The sequence below is a fragment of the Ciconia boyciana genome, chromosome 9, assembly GCF_034638445.1.
Source record: "Ciconia boyciana chromosome 9, ASM3463844v1, whole genome shotgun sequence".
NCBI classification, from domain to species: Eukaryota; Metazoa; Chordata; class Aves; order Ciconiiformes; family Ciconiidae; genus Ciconia; species Ciconia boyciana.
The window spans coordinates 34,656,495-34,674,669 of record NC_132942.1 but is presented as its reverse complement, the minus strand read 5'-3'; the positions used below and the strand labels follow the sequence as shown (position 1 = coordinate 34,674,669).

Below are 18,175 nucleotides of genomic sequence, written 5' to 3'. Positions count from 1 at the left end.
ATTATCTCATCCAGGTCACCATTCAGCAAGCCTGGAACATACTCTTAAAGCTCAGCCCACTCAGACACCACTGTTGTAAGCCTGAAGGTCATGTATTTGCTAACTCCAGCTCTTGGTTACATTCCTGCCCCTTACTGACATGAAAAGGAGGCTTCCCAAAAACTTGAAACAAGAGGAAGAGACAATCAAATGTTTTATTATAAACACAGACTTTCCACTGCCTTACTGCATGCCACAGAACATTTTTGGTTAAAGATGGTTGCTGGATTTCCATGTATAGCCCTGCATTCCCAGCACCCACACTAACCATTATGGATCAGCGAAGGAAAACTCCACTTACCCCTTGGCACACCATGTTTAAATTGTCCTGGAGAGCAGTGCTTTGCTAGGGCAAGGCAATGGAGGGCATGAAGGATCTTCATACCTGTTGCTAGAGAATGGCTCACACATTCTGGTTACTCAGCTCTCACGTTATCATTTGCCAAGGTACAAACATAAAAGGACATTGTTTATAAATAATATTTGTTGTGAATGAAATTTGTAATAATCAAAGAGGATGACAGAAACGTAAGCAACAAATTATTAGGATTATTAGGATTATATTTAATCATAGGAATTACTTTTACCTGGTTCAGATGCTTAGCTAGTTTGCACAAGCTAATTAGCCTCTTTGACCTATTCCAGAACTGTTCCACACTTGGAGGAACCTCTTTGCTGTTGCCATTATTGCAGAGAAGAGTAGCTACCCAAAAAAAGCCACTCTGGACAATTTCTTCCTTTATTGGACTAGAGGAGAAGATTCTGCCTTCTCTTTTCAAATGTACATCCCCCATTTTCTTGTTTAGGTACGGGGGAGTAACACAGGAGTCACATACTATACAGCTTCCTCTACTACAGCTTTCTGAAAACATAGAGGTACACTATCATGTTACTGGAAATACAAAGAACACCATTTTTTCCACCTTTATCATATAGAGACTGAACATGATAAACCAAGGTGATGGAGAATGGAATGCTTTCAACAAGTGACTGATCCACCTGCACCTGGCTACATTTAGGGTTGCCTGTTGGGACTCATTCACATTAAAGTGGAAAGACCTCATGTGGTTCCCTCCCACTGATGTCACCTCCTAGTAAATGGGCCTTCTTCCTGCTTGTATGCTTGCTCTTAATCCTAATGCCTTACAAGTTTCTGTACTACTACAGAAAGGTGATGAAGCACAGAGTAACAGCAATTCTATTGCAGTGGGACCCCACAGTCCCAAGTCAGCCATCAGCTGTGGGGCTGGCCAAATCCCTCTAATATGGGCTTGGCACAGGGCCCATCCACAAGGACAGTTCAGACCAGAGCCTACCATGTTTTGTACAGACATAACAGGCTTTCCACAGACACTATTCAACATGGCAAACCTTATTCTCATGTTTATTAGCAATTAAGAATCACTTTACAATCCCATGACTCCCCAAATTTCCTTTTGCTAAACCAGGCAGCCCACTGCTTTATTTAAAGATACACTACAAGATAGTTTATCCTTCCAAGTAATTATTTCCCACCTGTTGTTTATGGTGACCCCATTAAATTCAAAGTTGAATTATGTTTTAACAACTATGGTATGTTTCAGTTTTGTAGGGCTGGTTATCTTTTAAGACAATAGAAATTTGTTTAGATGGATACAAAAATGGAGTGAGGCTGGAAAGAACATCTACTATCATGGAGAGTCTTTATATTTCTTTAACCTTGCTCTCTTCCTAAACACTTCACTTACATTAAAGACCATATTCATTTGAAAACTCAGTTGCAGCAACCCTTCGTAAATGGCATATTAAATTCCTTTTACTATTTCTTCCCACAATACAAAACCCAAACTACATTGTTTTCTTCTGGTTTTTTTAAAGCATAAGTAACAATGAATGAAATAACTGGTTCCAACAACTTTAATAGTTTCTGTACATTTCAGAACATGGAGAAAATGAGGACAAAAATAGCAACAAAAGAGAACACATGCAAGCTTCATTGCATCCTCTCTGTGCAGTTGCTATGCAGCAATTGCCTTCCTACAAAGAACTTTGGCTTTTTTGCTTACTAACATTTCGTCATTCAAGTAGATACAGTATGTTCAGATCCAAAACAACTTAAAAGAAGTCTTTGCTGTGAGAGCTGTCTCAGATAACTACTAATTAGAATGTACATGCCCTCTGACTTGCTCATTTTGGAACTATATTAATAATAGGACAGAATATACAACCTAAATAAGAAGCCAACACTACCACAAAAAGAGAAAAGTCCTCTCTTCACCCTCATGCAAAAAACACAGTGAAGCCCGCAGGCACTCAGCCTAAAAAAAAAAAAAAAAAGCATTTTTTGGCAGTTAATGTGGGCAACCTTTGTCACTGCTGTCTTTTCCAACAGGTTTCTGGCCCACTGCTGTTTTACACTCCTGTGTTTTGCTATGGATGCGGGTGTATTGAAAGCTCATGTTGCAAACAGCCACCTGCTTACTCCTTCAGCAATAGTAAAACACTTAAAACTTGGAAAAGGGAAGTCATTTATTATGCACACACTGGGAAAAGAATCAGTAAATCAATGTTCTTTATATGGACTTAGGTAAAGAATTTATCCTCTTTCCAAGGACAAATGAGAAAAACCAAGTACTCTGCAGGGGTCCAGGACTACAGTCCTAAATTAAGTTACCAGCACAGATTTCCTGGCTGTATCCCTTCGCCCATAACCGTTATCCCATGCACCATGTACTCAGTCTCATGTGGCAGGGAGACACTGTGCTGCTGCTGCACAGCCACCATCCTCCTCCATCAGCAACACAGCTGCATACAACCCCATTTGCCCACCCTGTTTATTACCCACGCTACCTGGTAACTAGGCTAAACTGCTTACAAGCTTATTGCCTGTACTAGGAAGTACATTCTGGCAGAGATACCACAAACAAGCACCTACCAAAATAATGCTATGCATCTTGAGAAAAAAACAATCATATACCTTTATCTTCATCTCCCAGGGCAAGGACACAGGTCCCTTCAAATGGGCATCTGTAAGATCATACTTGGGTGGGCAGCAGAGGGGTTGGGTCTCCCCTAGCAGAGGCCTCTATCGCGGCCCAGGGAGCACACACTGCTCAGCCGCAAAGGCTGCCTATTCCTTCTGGGAACAGCCCCACACAAAGGCAAGGGCACAGATGCCACCCTCAAAGATGAAACTCACAAAACAGGATCTGGTGCTGAAACCGTAAGGTGTAATAGACAATATCCTGGCCTTGCTGAGCCACAATCAGATGTGCCAGTTCATTAATGTTTCTGCTGCAAAAGGTTTTCTTGGGACAAAGCTGAGATTTCACACCATGGTTCTCCTGTACCAGCTCTGTTCTTTCAGCCTTGTTCAAAATGCACCCTATGCGAAACTGGGTAGGAAGACAGAACGCTCTTAAGTTTCCTCTGCTTTTCTGTTTTAATGGTTTATTGGCTACCTGTCCTAAGGAGAGTTTTCTCATGCTTTTCTGTTAGGTTTTTCCTTTCTTATTACCAGTAAAATACTTGAAAACATCTAAAGTCACACAATTGTGCCTTGTGGCTTTCAGCAAGGAGAAACAAATAGAGTATAAAGTATTCATATCAGCAGGCAGAGTGCACATATGTATGAATACTAGCATTTTCCCCAGCAAAGCACCCTAAACTGGCCAGCATGTTTTTTTAAAAAAAAAAAAAAAATCCTGCAGCTACTGCAAAGATAAGTGGAAGATGATTATTAGAGTTAGTTGAATTTTAGTATTCGTTTTCATCATCCCACAGCCAGCATGCACTGTTCCTTGCTAATCAGTGTAAGAGGGCCAAGTGGGATTTTTATCTTCCACTCAATACCACAAAGATTATATACATATTTCAGAGCAAACCAACATTTCTACCACAGCAAAAGAAACCAAGTGCAGTGTTATCCTTCTAAGCGGTCATTCAACAGATTCTGTGGTTGTTCTGTAAAGGTTAATTGATCCTAAACTTCATTAGGCTCTTGGAACTCAGCAATACAGTTAGTAACAAAGTTAGCAACACCATTCATTCCCATATTTCTTGAATTTTGTCCTGTTTTGATGAAGTTCAATCTATTTTTTTAGCTTTTACAAAAGAAATAGACTGTCATAGACAACTTTCACGGAGTTAATCATAATGTCCATGTAAGACTAACACGTAGAGACTTTCAGAGGTACTAGAAATTACTTGAGTTGCTACCAGTGAAAAACATAGCTCTGAAACAATCATTTAAACCTCCTAGAAGAAATACCTAAAACATCAGGTTAATTTTGAACATCTGAAACTTCTTTTCTAGTCTTTGCATTTCCCTGTCTTTAAAAGGAGAACAATAGTACTGTTTACATAGTTCAGAAAGTAATTCTTCATGCAAAATGCTTCCCTATAAAAAGTACATAGTAATTCAATAAAAGGACATTTTAGAAGTAGTTAGTGAGACAGTTCATTTAGAAACAACAATTCCACAGAGCGATAGATCAATTTAGGAAACAAGTCTCAGCCTCTGAAAATCAATAAGCCTTTCTATAACATCAGCAGTATAAAGCAGCTTTATAAAGTAAAATCACTTATGATTATCAGCTTTGTAAGAATAGCCTACTGATTTCTCCAAATGACTCGCCAGTATTCAGGTCATACTTTTCATTCTGAAGTCAAACAAAATGAGACTGACGCCACCACAGAAGCTTCCCACCTTCCTTCTCCCATTGATACCACCCCACCACGTCCAATTACCATTACTGCATTAGTTTCCCCACTGATGCACGCTATCTCCTTCCCACACCTCCCAGATACCACATAATCTTCTTATGAAAATTTTCTAACCTATGGACTTTCAGAATAGGTCACCCACATGGGGATCCTCTCTGAATACAGAACTGCTCTCAGAAACATGTTCATCTTGACTTATAAACAAGGAACAAACAAGAGATTTCCATCAATAAAGCCCTGGCTGTTACAGCTTGAGGGAAGAGCCCAGGTTCCCAAGCTACGATTTCATTTTCCGATTTCATCTGAGAGGAGAGGAGACATCATCCATTGATGCTCTTATGAAGACAGTTTGTTCACAGAGCAAAAGATTTGTGAATTGCTACATGACATTATTTCCTTACATTTACCTCGGTATTCCCATGTTCTTGCTGCAATGAAGTATCACAACATTTATGCCCCATCCCCCTGCATGAGGAAAGGAAATATTTATTAATTCCTTAAGTTTGCCAACAGATGACTCCAGCTGCAGCTTATTGACAGCCCGCTGCCTGCCCAGCAAGGCACCTGGGGCAGCTGGGAGGTCTGGTGAGGAAACCCCTCAGCACCAACAGGTGCAAAGGGAGCTGGTGCACACACGGGCTGGGGGCTTTGAACTCCTTTCAGAGAGGTTTGAAACAAAGTGGGAGGCAGGAGAGAAGAAACTAACAAGAATAGTAAAGGTGGAAACCAAACAGTCAGTATCTGAGCATTGCCCTGTTGATTTTAACTATGCTTGCTTGGCCACACACTGTCAGTACTGATTACAAGCAATAAAACGTTTTTTCCTTTAAATTATTGCACTACCACAACTAATAAAGCACCACAGTAAGTGGACCACCACTGAGAAGATTCACGTGGAGACAGCGCTGCGAAAGCGAGCCCTACACGGCGTTAGGTTGGTTGGTCATAAAAGTCATCCAAAATGAGCTGTGGGCACACAGGCTAGCTGGGCGTTGGGGCAGACCCTGCTGCCTGACAAACCAAATGACCAAATCGGTCGTGTGACGCTTGGCACTTACCAAACTGTGCTAACTTTGGTGTTACTGCGGTTGTTTCGCCCCGCTCCTCGGGGGACACGTTTGCAGGTTTCTCAGAGGTGGCTGTCACGCCCGGCACACGCACCTCGTGCGACGCGCAGCCCTCTCGGGCACCGTCACCCTGCAAAGGACCTTAGGGGGGCCGGGGGACCCTCCGCCCGCTCCTCGCAGGCGCCTCGCCTCAGAGAGGCGGCGACAGCCCCGGCACCTTCCCGCCGCCGCCGCGCGCCCCCCAGCTCGGACACCCCCTCCCACCCCCCCGGGCCGGGGGCGGCGCATGCGCGCGGCGGCGGCAGCGGGGCAGAGCGGCGCGGGCAGCGATGGCCGGCGGGGAGCAGCGCGGCGCGCCCGGCGGCCCCGAGCGGGTGGCGCTGAAGAAGGAGATCGGGCTGGTCAGCGCCTGTGCCATCATCATCGGTAAGGGCCCGCGCCGCCGCCGCCCGGTGCCCCCGCGGGGCAGCGCGTCCCGCCGCTGCGCGCCCCCGGGCAGCGCCGGCAGCCCGTCCCGCTGGGCTGAGCCCCGCGCTGGGGCGGGGGCTCGGGGCCGGCCGGCGCGGCAGTAGTGGCGGTGCGGCGAGGCACAGCACCCGCGGGCAGGTGCACCGGCGCGCCAGCTCCCCGCCCGTTACTGGTGCCAGGAAGGTTACCGGGCGATGTTGCATGGGACGCGTCTCGGCCAGCGGTGAGCTGGGTGGAGGGAGAGAGCGGCGGACGGGACGGCGTTTCGTTATCGCTTATAAGGCACGGTCCTTCTTGAGGGGCCAACAGAACATGAGTAAAAGCCCCCTCTATCCCAGCTGTTCAGCTGAACACAAAATCGTGAGGTTTTCTAAAGCGTTCTCTTCATGGTCTTCTGAGCTGTTAAGGCCTATGCGACTGTTATTTCTAAGGCTAAAACAAAAGTTGATTCTTTTATCTGAGATTGGGGTTCTTCAAAACGAAGGTGGCAGCTTGGGCTTTCAGAAAGCCGCCGAACATCGCGGGACCCACGATAGCTGTGCGGGAGTTGGCAGCACATGCCATCGTCAGCAATGCATTCTCCTGCTTCCCGCACCTGCTCATGGCTGGCAGAGCCGCCGACGGTTGGTGCCTATTCCGACAAACCTCCTGGTTTGCGATTCAGAGCTGCCAGCCAGGGGGCTGAGCCTGCTTCTCCCGTAGCAGAGTCTAAACTGATAAATCGGGGCAGGCTGTGCTCAGCACCTTCCCTCAGCATGCTCTGTCACTGTGGTGTTTGGGCTAGAGAAGTGGGGGCAAGCCTGGGGAAGGAGCAGTTTCCTAGCTGAATACAAGCAGCCTGAACAAACCCAGTTAGCCCCAAAACCCCATCGGAAGACCCAGCCATTGCCTTCTTCATCATCAGCTGTTGGAAAGACTTGCAGTGACAGTTGGGGCAAGGTCCATGGCAGCACGGGGAGATGGCAGTGGGCACGACTGGAGCTGCCGCATCCGCGGGAATACACTGTGCAGTAGCAGAATTGGCTGGGACACCCCGTTGTGTCTGCGCAAATGATGTCCCCAAGCTTGAGGAAGAGGACTTTACTGCATACTTTCTATAGGTTATTGTACTATCCTACTGCAATTTTATGCCGTTAGCCCTGTATCCCTTTATGCCCCATTCAGGTGGATAGGGTCTTGCAAAAAATTGAGAGAGAAATTTTAATGCCATTGAACAGGATCTCTTGCATCGTGGGCGAGACTATTATATAAAAGGAAAATATTTCATTCCATTCCCATAGTGAAATACTACAATCTAATGGGCGGCTATAACTGCAGTTTGTGGGAAGATGTGTTCTGGGTATACAGACATACCTTTACATTGAATCCTTTGGCATATTTAAGGGGGAAGATCTAGTTTCTGGATCTCAGTGGAGCACAGATGACCTTGCGTAAGACTGGGGTACTTGTGGGTATTCAGCGAGGCACAGTGCTGTAAGTAAGGCACTTCCAGGGTTAGGTATCGCCTGAGTTGCTGCTGGCCATAGGGAAAATTTATGGCATCTATGTCATTTGTTAGTCCTGGTATTAGATAATTGTATCTCAAGACTGCTACCCTGCTCTCTCAGATCCCTACCCAGTCAACCTTTCATCAACCTGACTCATTTGCAACGTGTTGCAAGCAGAATACATATGTATAACTCTTGTACAAAATAAATCTTGTGAAACAGCCTCTCATCTGATCAAAGACATTTGAGTAGGGAAAAATATTGACATTTATGATAAAGTCTAGTACTGTCAAGCAGTTTAGGTATTAGAGAAGGTTATCTGCATTGCCAAATAAAGCCTAAAAATTCTGCTGCAAATTCCCCTATATTTTGATAAAGGAAGTTTGAAAAACAACCCTAGGATCCTGGTTTTGGGTTTGATTTGTTTGTGTGCAGGTGGGTGAAGTTACATCATGTATTACGAAGTATTCAGTAACAAAGTGATATATAGTAAGAGTATAGTATAGCTTGTAGATATCACTACATAAAACACGACAGCCTATAATAAGAGGACACTGTAAATTATACCAAACCAGCTTGCAAGCCATTATTGAGTTAAATAAGAGAAATGTTATTTAAGACTCTTTCAGCAAAAAACTGAACTGCTTGATCTGAATTGGTATTAGGCAACCTGTTAGCTCACAAATTTTCAGTATGATAAAATTTAACATAAGGGGAAGACTTCTTTCCAAATGATTGAATGTGGGGAAAAAATGGGTGCAGTCGATGTCATAGCCTTTTGAACTGATGACAGACCAGGACTCTTATGTTGGCCATGATCATGGATTTCCCATTTCTGGGTGGGGGAGCGAAACCCTTTTAGACATCAGACTCTGATATGTCCCATGGCAACATCATATATCTTGAGAACACCAAGAAAAAAGAAATTACCCTTGAAAAAAAAATCTCCTCATGCTCTGCATGGAGCTAAAAGAAGATTATGCTCTGTATGTTTCTTTAAATGTTCTTGTATGCAAATAGTGTATAAAAGTGCTGCAGATACAGAAAATGTAAGAGGATATTTTTGCATTATCAAATTAATCTTTGATGCTGTGATCTGCCAGCATTACAGCAAATGCTCTGTTTTAGGTGACTGCTCTACAATTCTAATCAGCTGCAGGATGGATATAGAGAATGGTAATCTTCTAGTAATTAGTTACAGGAAGAGGAAACACGAGGGAGTATTTGGAAAATACTGTAAATATGAGCCTATAAATATGTGATTAATAAGCTCGTGGTTGCCTTCTATACACTGGTTGTGCTTGTTTAAAATAAAGCATTACATGATTTGTAGTTGGAAGAAAAAAAATCAGATTGTCTTCTTTGTGCTCCCTAGCATAATGAAATGAGGTGAAAGAGAAGGCTTGGAGGTATGAACACCACTATCTGGTATATTTGAGAGTATTCCCCAATAATGTCAGGGTCTCTCAATATTTCATAGTCCATAAGGACTCTGTGAAATTTCATAGTTGCATCTGAGGAAATAAAAATTACCTCTAGATGCAGGTACATTGCTTCATCCAGCTTAAACATTACAGGCTTCTGGCTGTTATTGCTATGAAGATGCTTAGTCTGCCCTGTGAACATGGGGCACATACTGGTTTGGGGAACAGCGACTCTGTTACGGGAGGGCAGAGGCAGCCCTCATCCTGCCATCCTGCCAGCTGCCCTGCAGCTCCCATAACCTGTGCTAATTCCCTGTAAAGCAGGTGTTCCTCTTCTGTCTTCTTTCCATGGTTTGAATTATAGGACAATTTGCTTACTACTTTTACAACTGAGATATTTGTCAATATAATGAATTGCTATGCCATCTGAAGACACTCACAAAACATCCTTTCAAATTTTTATCCTCTCTTTATAGAGGTTTGAAAGGCTTTGCCCTAAGAAATACCAGTTCACCTAACAGAAAATATTCAGAAAAAATTGCAGAACAAAGTACATCAAATCAGGAATATAATATGCCTGTCTTATATCCACCCCATAGGATGGTCTCCTGATTTCTCCCAGCAGTCTAGCTTTCTCACAACATATAAGGCTATCCTTCATTATTTATTTCTTTATTTTTTGCATACAAACAAGCCTACTTAGAGAAGAAGGCTGTTTCCAAAGGTTGTTTCATGTTGAGGCAGAAAACATCTCTTTGGGGCATCCTAATGTAAATGCAGGTGCTAAATAGAAAACCTTTTTGTTTTAATGCTAAAAAGAGACTGATACTTAATGACTGTAAAGCTGAACACAGTGTTTAGTATTAGTAACAAATCTTTCTGGCAATTCATCTCTGCCACAGAATTTTGGAAAGTGCCTGAGACTCGCTGTAGGAGCACCCAAACCGCTCTGTGTTAAACATGGTTACGTACAGTGAAAACAAATCTCTCACGGGCTCCAGCTATTAATAATCTTCTAATGTACTCAATTACACTGCAAATTAAGCTTTCCAATACTCAGATGAAGTGATACAGCTTAAAAAGTAGTAACATGTGCTTTATTATCTACTAAATAATAACTTACAGATACTATCTAATTGCTTGAAAACCCAATTAGTATTTATTTAGCAGATGCAGAAATCTATGGCATATTTGATTCAACAGTTATTTTATGCACTTTCTACATAGCTGGCTTTATATCTTATTTGTAGAGCTATATGTGTAATTAAGATTATTGCACATATATCTTTTCTATAAGCACAGGCATATTAGCTGTACAGAGAAATTCTTATTCAGTGCCTTCAATGAGAGTTTTGCCTATGTAGACGAAAAACTGAGTTAGAAGCTCTATGTAGTTTCTGCCACATTCCACTGTTCTTTAGAAAAGTAGAAGAATTAGAAACAGCAGTCTGATTAAAGGCCATTACCAGCCTGATACTTTTGGTCTGAATAATAAAATTCACCATCCTTACATTAGAAATGTACATGCAGCTGTATACACAAATTGCATGTATAAGACATTTAACAAGAGATGTTTGACTGGCATTTTTTATACAGATCAAGTAGTTTTACATAAAACAAACAGTTAAACATCTCTTAAAACATTTGTTTATGCAGCTTGTAAAACTGCATGAAAGTAGCCATAGGGTTGCACTCACGTTATGAAGTCTGTTCTATACACGTGAATGATTTTATGTGAGGCTACAGAAGACCCATTAGGAGACCTACAAATTAAGCCACAATAAAATGTCAGCTAAAACTAAATACATCTCCTTATTTTGCTGAGCACAGGCGGTCAAGTTATCTATGTCAGCTGACTTTGGGTTGCTTAAAAAATGCTTGCAGTGCTTATTCTACTCACATACAAACTTGGTGTAAGATCCCCTGTAAACAAGTTCCCGACTCAAGTCCAATTATAGTATCAAAACTGTTATCAGATGGCCAGTGAGCAATATGTTCAGTTATTGCTACTTCTGGAAGTAGCTTTCTGAAATGTGTCTGTTCATATCACCCAGAAAACAGCACACACTCACTTTCTTCCATAGCTGATGTCAGTCAGCCACCTTATGGATGGTCTCAGCAGAATGCATGCAAGCTGAAAAGCCCCCTTACGTTGGAGATGCTTCCTTATGTCAGGATTGTCCTAATATGTGGTGCAAATTACTGTCTACATCATGATAATCCAATCAAGGGAATAACCAAATAAATTTCCTTGGTTGTCATTATACCTGCCTGGCATTGTACTTATTTACTAACAATTGCGTATGCATCTACAGGGAAGTTTTTATTTACATAAATATCACTTCCAAGGGCAGCGCTCCGAGATATCACCAAGTTCAGAGGTATAATTGCACTGGATGTGATTTTTGCTGCTTGCCATTAACAGAAAACTATACCAGCCTTCCTTGACACTGTGTTTCTTGCCCTTCTAAAGTGCCCTAAATCCCGCAGACGGTCTTTATAGACAGAAATCTACTACAGGATTCAGCAAGCTGCTAGCTTAACACTGGGGAAGGAGAACACACGGAACTGGAAATAGCTTTCATACTCATATTTTTCATTTAAAAAAACAGTAACTTAAGTGGAAATGGATAGGTATTAATGCCAGCTACTTGGTGAATCCTCTCTGATCATGTTTCATACGCCACCGTTGCTTAAGGAGACTGGTTATTGGTCATTGAATCAACTGGCACCCGTAAGATCTATCTCTTTATCAAGTAACATATCAGATCATAAGGAGATCGTTCCTAGACAGCCCTGATGGACTTCACTAGAGTAGTACCCAAGTAACAGGACTGCAGCAGAAGGAGCCATGTATGAGAAAGACAGAAGAAAAACACCCACATCTCTAGGTGATCTCTTCCAATTTCTGTGATCCTACCCAGGGTCACAGAAAATGGTGGTGTTGCACAAGAGTCTTCTCCCTCTCTGAATCTGCGTGAGAGCATTTCACTTTTATAGCTAGCTGAAGTTTCAGGACACAGTTTTGTTCGCTGACTTGTGAGAGTAATACAGATTTCTTCAGTGGTTCTCTCTCTCAGAAAAAAGTGTTTCTAAAAAGGAAGTGTCTTATCTCTGTTACACACCTTGCTAACTAGTATTTTGAGCATTCAGTTCAACATAGCACTTACTGACATAGCACACAAAGTATTTACACATAGATGACTGATTTTTTTTCAGGACAATAATTCAGGATTTATCGCTGGACTGTAGAGAAATGTAATTCAACATCTTGTCCTCTTATAAATACAAATTATGGTTAAATAAAGACAGGAGTAAATTTTTGTTCCAGATAAATGGCACATCTTCCTTAGTAGCGAGAAACCACAAAGACACTTTTGAGGCACTTGTGAAGATTTTTTTCCACGCAGTCCAGAGGCTTAGGCTCAGATTCATAACTACTGAAAATTACATGTCCAGGTTCCATATGTACATAAAAGCTGATAGGTGTCCGTAATTTGGTATGATACCCAGTATGAAAGAGAGGCACATACTACTGAGACAGATCAGACCCTACATTTTGAAAGAAACAAACCTGGGGATGCCCATCCAAAATGCGTTGTGCAAGTTACGTTTATGGTGTGATACATTTTAGGGGTGATACCGTGTTCTTGTGTTCTTTGAGGCTGTGCCAACAGACAGTTATCCATCAGGATCGTTTAGGGTAGCCTTTCACCTGAGTTCAGGGAGCTGAAAACAAGCTGCAGTTTCACTTGCAAGTAAAAACCATGGCAAAGTTCAAATTAGCTTGGTAAAAATCCAGGGAGATCCTGCAGCTTCTCTGGGCTAGCAGCTTACCTCTGAGACTGAATTTACAGAGGGAGGCAAAAAGGAGCTCTAATTAGAGGTCCTTTTTCCTGGCCAGGGGCGGGGGGGGAGGGGAGAAAAAAGCCTTAACTTTATATTTTTCTTAATTGAGTCTTTCCGGGCATAGAAGACAGTTTTGTTTGTCCACAGATGTGCCTTTCTGCTGCAGTCTGTATCCAGGAGTATTCAGCATGTGAAGTCCCTCATGTAAGAGCAAGAGCCAAAACAGCAGGAAAAAAACAAAGTAAAAAACATCAATATGAACAAATCCTTCCCATATGATCTTCAGGAACAGCAGTAGGGCATAATGAAGATTTTTTGCAAAAAACCTCAATTTGTACTTTATAAAGTCAGTGGTACTTGAGCAAAACTTACAACATTTGTAACACAATTCTCTTTCCAGGTTATTAACTGTCAGGTATTCATTGATGGTGGTTTTGGTTTGGGTGGTTTTGGTTTGGGTGGGTTTTGCCAGTTGATTTTTTTTCCTTCTTACCTTCTAAAAAAGTAGAGAATTCTGACTGGAACGCAATGACTCTGATCAGAAGGCGAAGCGATGGGCTTTCTGCAATGGATGTCAGTAGTTTAGATACCCTGCAACAGAAGCTCTCCTTCTTCCTTGATAGATGAAAAAACAAAGGTAGCATCCTTTGGTAGTGTCTTACTCCTGATCTGGCAGTACAGTGCCTGCTTTCAGCAGTGCCATAAATCTCCACTCGTGTTCCCTTTTCCTGTGCCTTGCAGCTCATTTCCTTCTAGCATAATGTAGCCTTTTCTGTTCAGAAAGTCTGTTCTGCTTTGGCAGGCTCACAACAAGCAGAAATGGTTTGGTAGAGGTTTAGCTTTTTTGTGTTTGGAGCTTTTTGTGTGCCAAACTTTTCCTTTCAAGACCCCGTTTTTTGTTGGGCTGCAGGGGGAGTTTCTACTAGCTGCCACACTTTTTTGTCATCTTGATTGCAGCATGATAAAATGAGAAGGCATTTGTCAGTACCAAAGTGCCCCAAATATAAAACATCCTAACAGTGTTGTTTTTTCTGCTGGTCCTGAAAAACCCAGAAGTCTCCCAAAGAGTTCTGTAGCAGATATTCCACAGCAAAGAGCAGGGAGCCAGCATGGACTGAGCATCTCAGCATCCTAATTCCTTTTTAAATGCCTGTCTCCCTCTCTGTATAGTGAGAAAGCATAGAGAATATGCAAGCGCTGTTCTCCTGCAGATGAAAGCCATATATAATGGTAAATACATTTCTTCACATGACAGCCTCCACAAAATCTCTTTATGCAGTATTAGTTTATTATCCTGATGTGTTCTTCTGGCACTGGCCTCTGCAAGTCAGGGCTGAAAAGCAAGATTAGAGGAGTGGTTGTCTACAAATTATTCCCATCTTCAGGAACTTGTAGATTCTGTTTTTCTGATTTCAGGGTAATGAATGGCCCAATCTGCTGTTAGGGTGAGTGGATTAAATTCTTGCTCCTGGACCTGGTTCATCATCTCTTTCAGACAATAGAGACAAATTCCACTGGATCTCAGGGAAAGAAAGGTGGAGAGGAATATACTGGTGATGTTTAAGCCTGAGAAATTTCTGTATCATTGAGTAATGGAATAAGCCCCACGGCTGAATTGCTCCAATTCATTTAACACTTTCTTTAGAATAGTACCAAAACTTACAGAAAAATAAAATCTTCCTGCATCTGAAAATTAAGTTGAAATTTTTCATCTGATCTTTAAATACTGTTGTAATCACACTTCAAACATGGGGATTCAAGATCAAACATAGCATTAAAAATCAGTAAGACTTCAGAAAGGTTACTTCTGACTCCACGAAATAGGTCAGTGATCTGGATGAGTGGCAGTTTTTCTGCTGTGAAAAACAATAGCTCTTTCATCAGTTACATGGAGCCACATAATCTAGATCAGGCCAAACATCTTAATATAATATTCCACAAAAATTATGTTTGAACAATATAAGGACCTTATTTAGAGTCACAAAAGCCACGAAAAATCAAGGAAGAATCTCATTCTATTGAATACACAGGGTCAGAGAACTAAAATCCACAATATTATATGGTCTATGACAATGAATGTCACAAGGCTGCCCATCACAAAACCTCTAGTTCACCTGTGACACTGGACAACTCACAGCCATGTTAATTATGCTATATTAACTCTGGGTCAGATAATCACACAGGGATGAGGAGTCAGGCTAGAAGAAGTTGCTCTCTTGAAGTATAGAGGTGCATTCAGACAGTGGAGAACAGAAGTTGAGCTCTGAATACTGAAATGCCTTGTCTATAATTCAGGCAGTTTTGCAAAAAGGTCATTCCACTTGAATACACGTGCATGACGTAATAAGCTACAGGTCTGACAAGAAAAAGCATCATTAGTCGGCTAGTCTCTTGTAGTTCCTAAGTATCTTCCATCTTTTTGCTGTTACGTTGTGCAACCACAGTGAGACAAGGAGAAAAAACTATTAGCACATGTCATATATGATGGGGTTTTAATAGTCCCATATTGCGCTGTGAGATTGCTCCTGCTCGGGCCCCACAAGGAAGGTTGATGAATCCAGAAAAGTGTTCCTTGCCTCCCTGCCAACCCATGCCTTGGAAAGGATCAATAGGTGCTTCTCCATAAACCTGAAGATAATGACTGCCAAGGAATATGAGGACTTACAGCTTTAAGCTGTGTGCTTATATCGTAAAAATTCATCCTTTTGTACAAAACACCCAAGGGATCAGTTTTTCTTAGGGAGTTGCAAGGAATGGACTGAGAAGAATGAAAACAAGGGATTGAGTTCCTTCTCAGATTATTTCAAAATTCTTTAGCAGCTCTCCTGAGAGCTTAATAGAACAGAGTTTGCTTGCTTGTTTTTAGGGAGATCATCTCAGACTATATTTAATTTCCATTTCCCCATGACTTTTTTTTTTCTCTGCTCAGATTTTGTCCTGTTTTGATAGCAGACTTATTTCTTTGGTAGCTGGGATTTCAAGCCTTGTTTTATCAACAAGGTTTATCAAACAATGCAGACAGTTCTGATGTCCATGAAAGGGAGATGAAACCATTTCAGAAACGGCATTCTAGGACTCCATAAACACAAAAGTCTCATCATTTCTGATGCTCTTAAATGCAGTCTGAAAACTTGAAAAGCCATACACTTTGGAAACATAAATAATCAACTCTTTTTATAAGTGTCTTGAAAATAGTAATAGCATTAGTTAGTACAAGAGAACAGAAAGTATCCAACCTTGTTAAGCTTCCAAACACTGAACTGAAACTGAAGTATATTAAAAAATGCTGAATCAATATTTTAAAGAATAAGGGAAAGAAGTATTTGATTCTGGGTTGTGTCCTCACATGCCTAGCCTTCGGCTTGGAAGGGATTTCTATTTGTATAATAGAATTAAAATATTTGTAATCAAAAAAAAGCTGACGAACTACTTTTTTGTACTACTGCTAGTAGATCTTGTTGCAATAAAGCCATTTCTTACGGTAAACTCTGCCAGAGACCAGTAGGACACAACGTCTACATGTTTGTTGGTTGTGGACACGGCCAGTTCCCTAGCAACGCATTAAGATTTAAGCAGACTATTACAAAAGGTACCCAAATCCTGTACGTATTACGAGTGCGTACAGAAGGAATAGCTCCCCTTTGCGCATTCAGGCTTCCAACGGAAGATTAAAGACCCTTTTCTTAACAGGTCCCAAGTCCCTAAAATCCTACTGAAGTCAACAAGAGCCGAGGACTTCACTGCCTCATAGGATCAGGCCCTAAATTAAATTAAAGCACCTAGGTACAAAGCATATTAGTCTGTTATTACCCACATAACAGAGTGAGGCTGGCAGTCATACCGGAGGGAAGTTGGGTGTGAATGGGCCATACTGTGTTCAGGTTGCACAGCACAGTGGAGAGCGATGGGGACAAGTGTAATCTGTTCTCCTTAATTAAAGTTATAGGGGGCCAGTCTTGCACACTCCTTTTACCTCAAATCTAATAATAAAAACACTTGTCATTGACCAAACATGGTCAGGGCACAGGAGCTGCTCAGGCAGCCTGGCTGTCCTTTGCAGCGGGTAAGGATCGTCAACTTGATTTCAGAGACAGGGAAAGCAGAACGCAAAGGCCAAGAGGAGCAAAGTCACTTTCAGCCACCAACTTGCAGGACCTCCCTAAAGACAGGTCTCTGAAAATACCATCTATTGAAATCCCTACGTTTCCCTTTGTGGCCTTCTGAGATAGTTCAAGGACTTCTCAGCTGATATTTAGCTGCTCAAAAGCACCAGAACTGAAAAAACCCCAAACCAATGACAAAAATTCTGTGAAGTGACATTTATAAAGAGCCTATTTCAAGCAGAGGTCTATTGTCTTGTTTTTCTTCTTTCCTATTTACCTAAAACAAGTCAAACATCTCTGATCCGTGGCAGAACTAGAACAGAAAGTGTATCATAACCAGGGTCCTATGTGTTGCAATGGCAGGGGTGTTCAGGTCTGTGTTAATCTGTGTTTTGCAGGATTAGGTAATTTAATTCCATATTTCTGTGTACTCAAAACATTCTGTAAACAGGTTTTTCCATCCGGAAGGAAGGAGTGACATTTTTTGGATGAGTTTTTTATACAGCTGGTCAACTGCTTAGACAAACTTAATACATAAAGACATCAGTGAGCAACATGAAGTCTACTAATTCTGAAGATAATTAATTTCAACAGATAGTTGTGGTATTTGCTAATACAAGATTCATATGCACAAAAGAAAGTTACATAGTAATATTGCTAACTCTTGAGATCATATTACAACAGGTCTTTCCCAGATCATAGATATTTAACAGCTTCAAGAAAAGCTGACATTTCTTTTGGAAATAAAGAAGTTTCTAGTTCTTGTTGGTAAAATAATCTAAATGTATTCTTTAAAAATAAATAAAAGATTTAAAAATAAATAAAGTCAAGATTCAAGTCAGCACCAATTTCTAAATACATGAGGATGGCAACGTGGCATTGTAAGTGATTCCTGTAGAAGTGTACACTAATCTGATAAGTATTTGTAAATCTCATTTAAACTCAGGTTAGATAGTTATTAAAGTGCACTTAAAATTAGGTGTGAGCTTTAAATCAAATATCATTGTGCAATACTTGTGCACACCCCAGGAAAA

General features: G+C 41.5%; 1 protein-coding gene across 1 annotated transcript in view; it reads left to right on the top strand.

Annotated features, from left to right (window-relative positions):
• Window positions 1–6,096: 6,096 nt before the first annotated feature.
• Window positions 6,097–18,175, top strand: part of SLC7A10 (solute carrier family 7 member 10) — a 44,772-nt gene continuing 32,693 nt past the window's right edge. Inside the window, 2 exon segments of the mRNA XM_072872478.1 lie at window positions 6,097–6,138; window positions 6,140–6,236. Of these exon segments, the coding sequence (XP_072728579.1) occupies window positions 6,097–6,138; window positions 6,140–6,236 (139 nt within the window).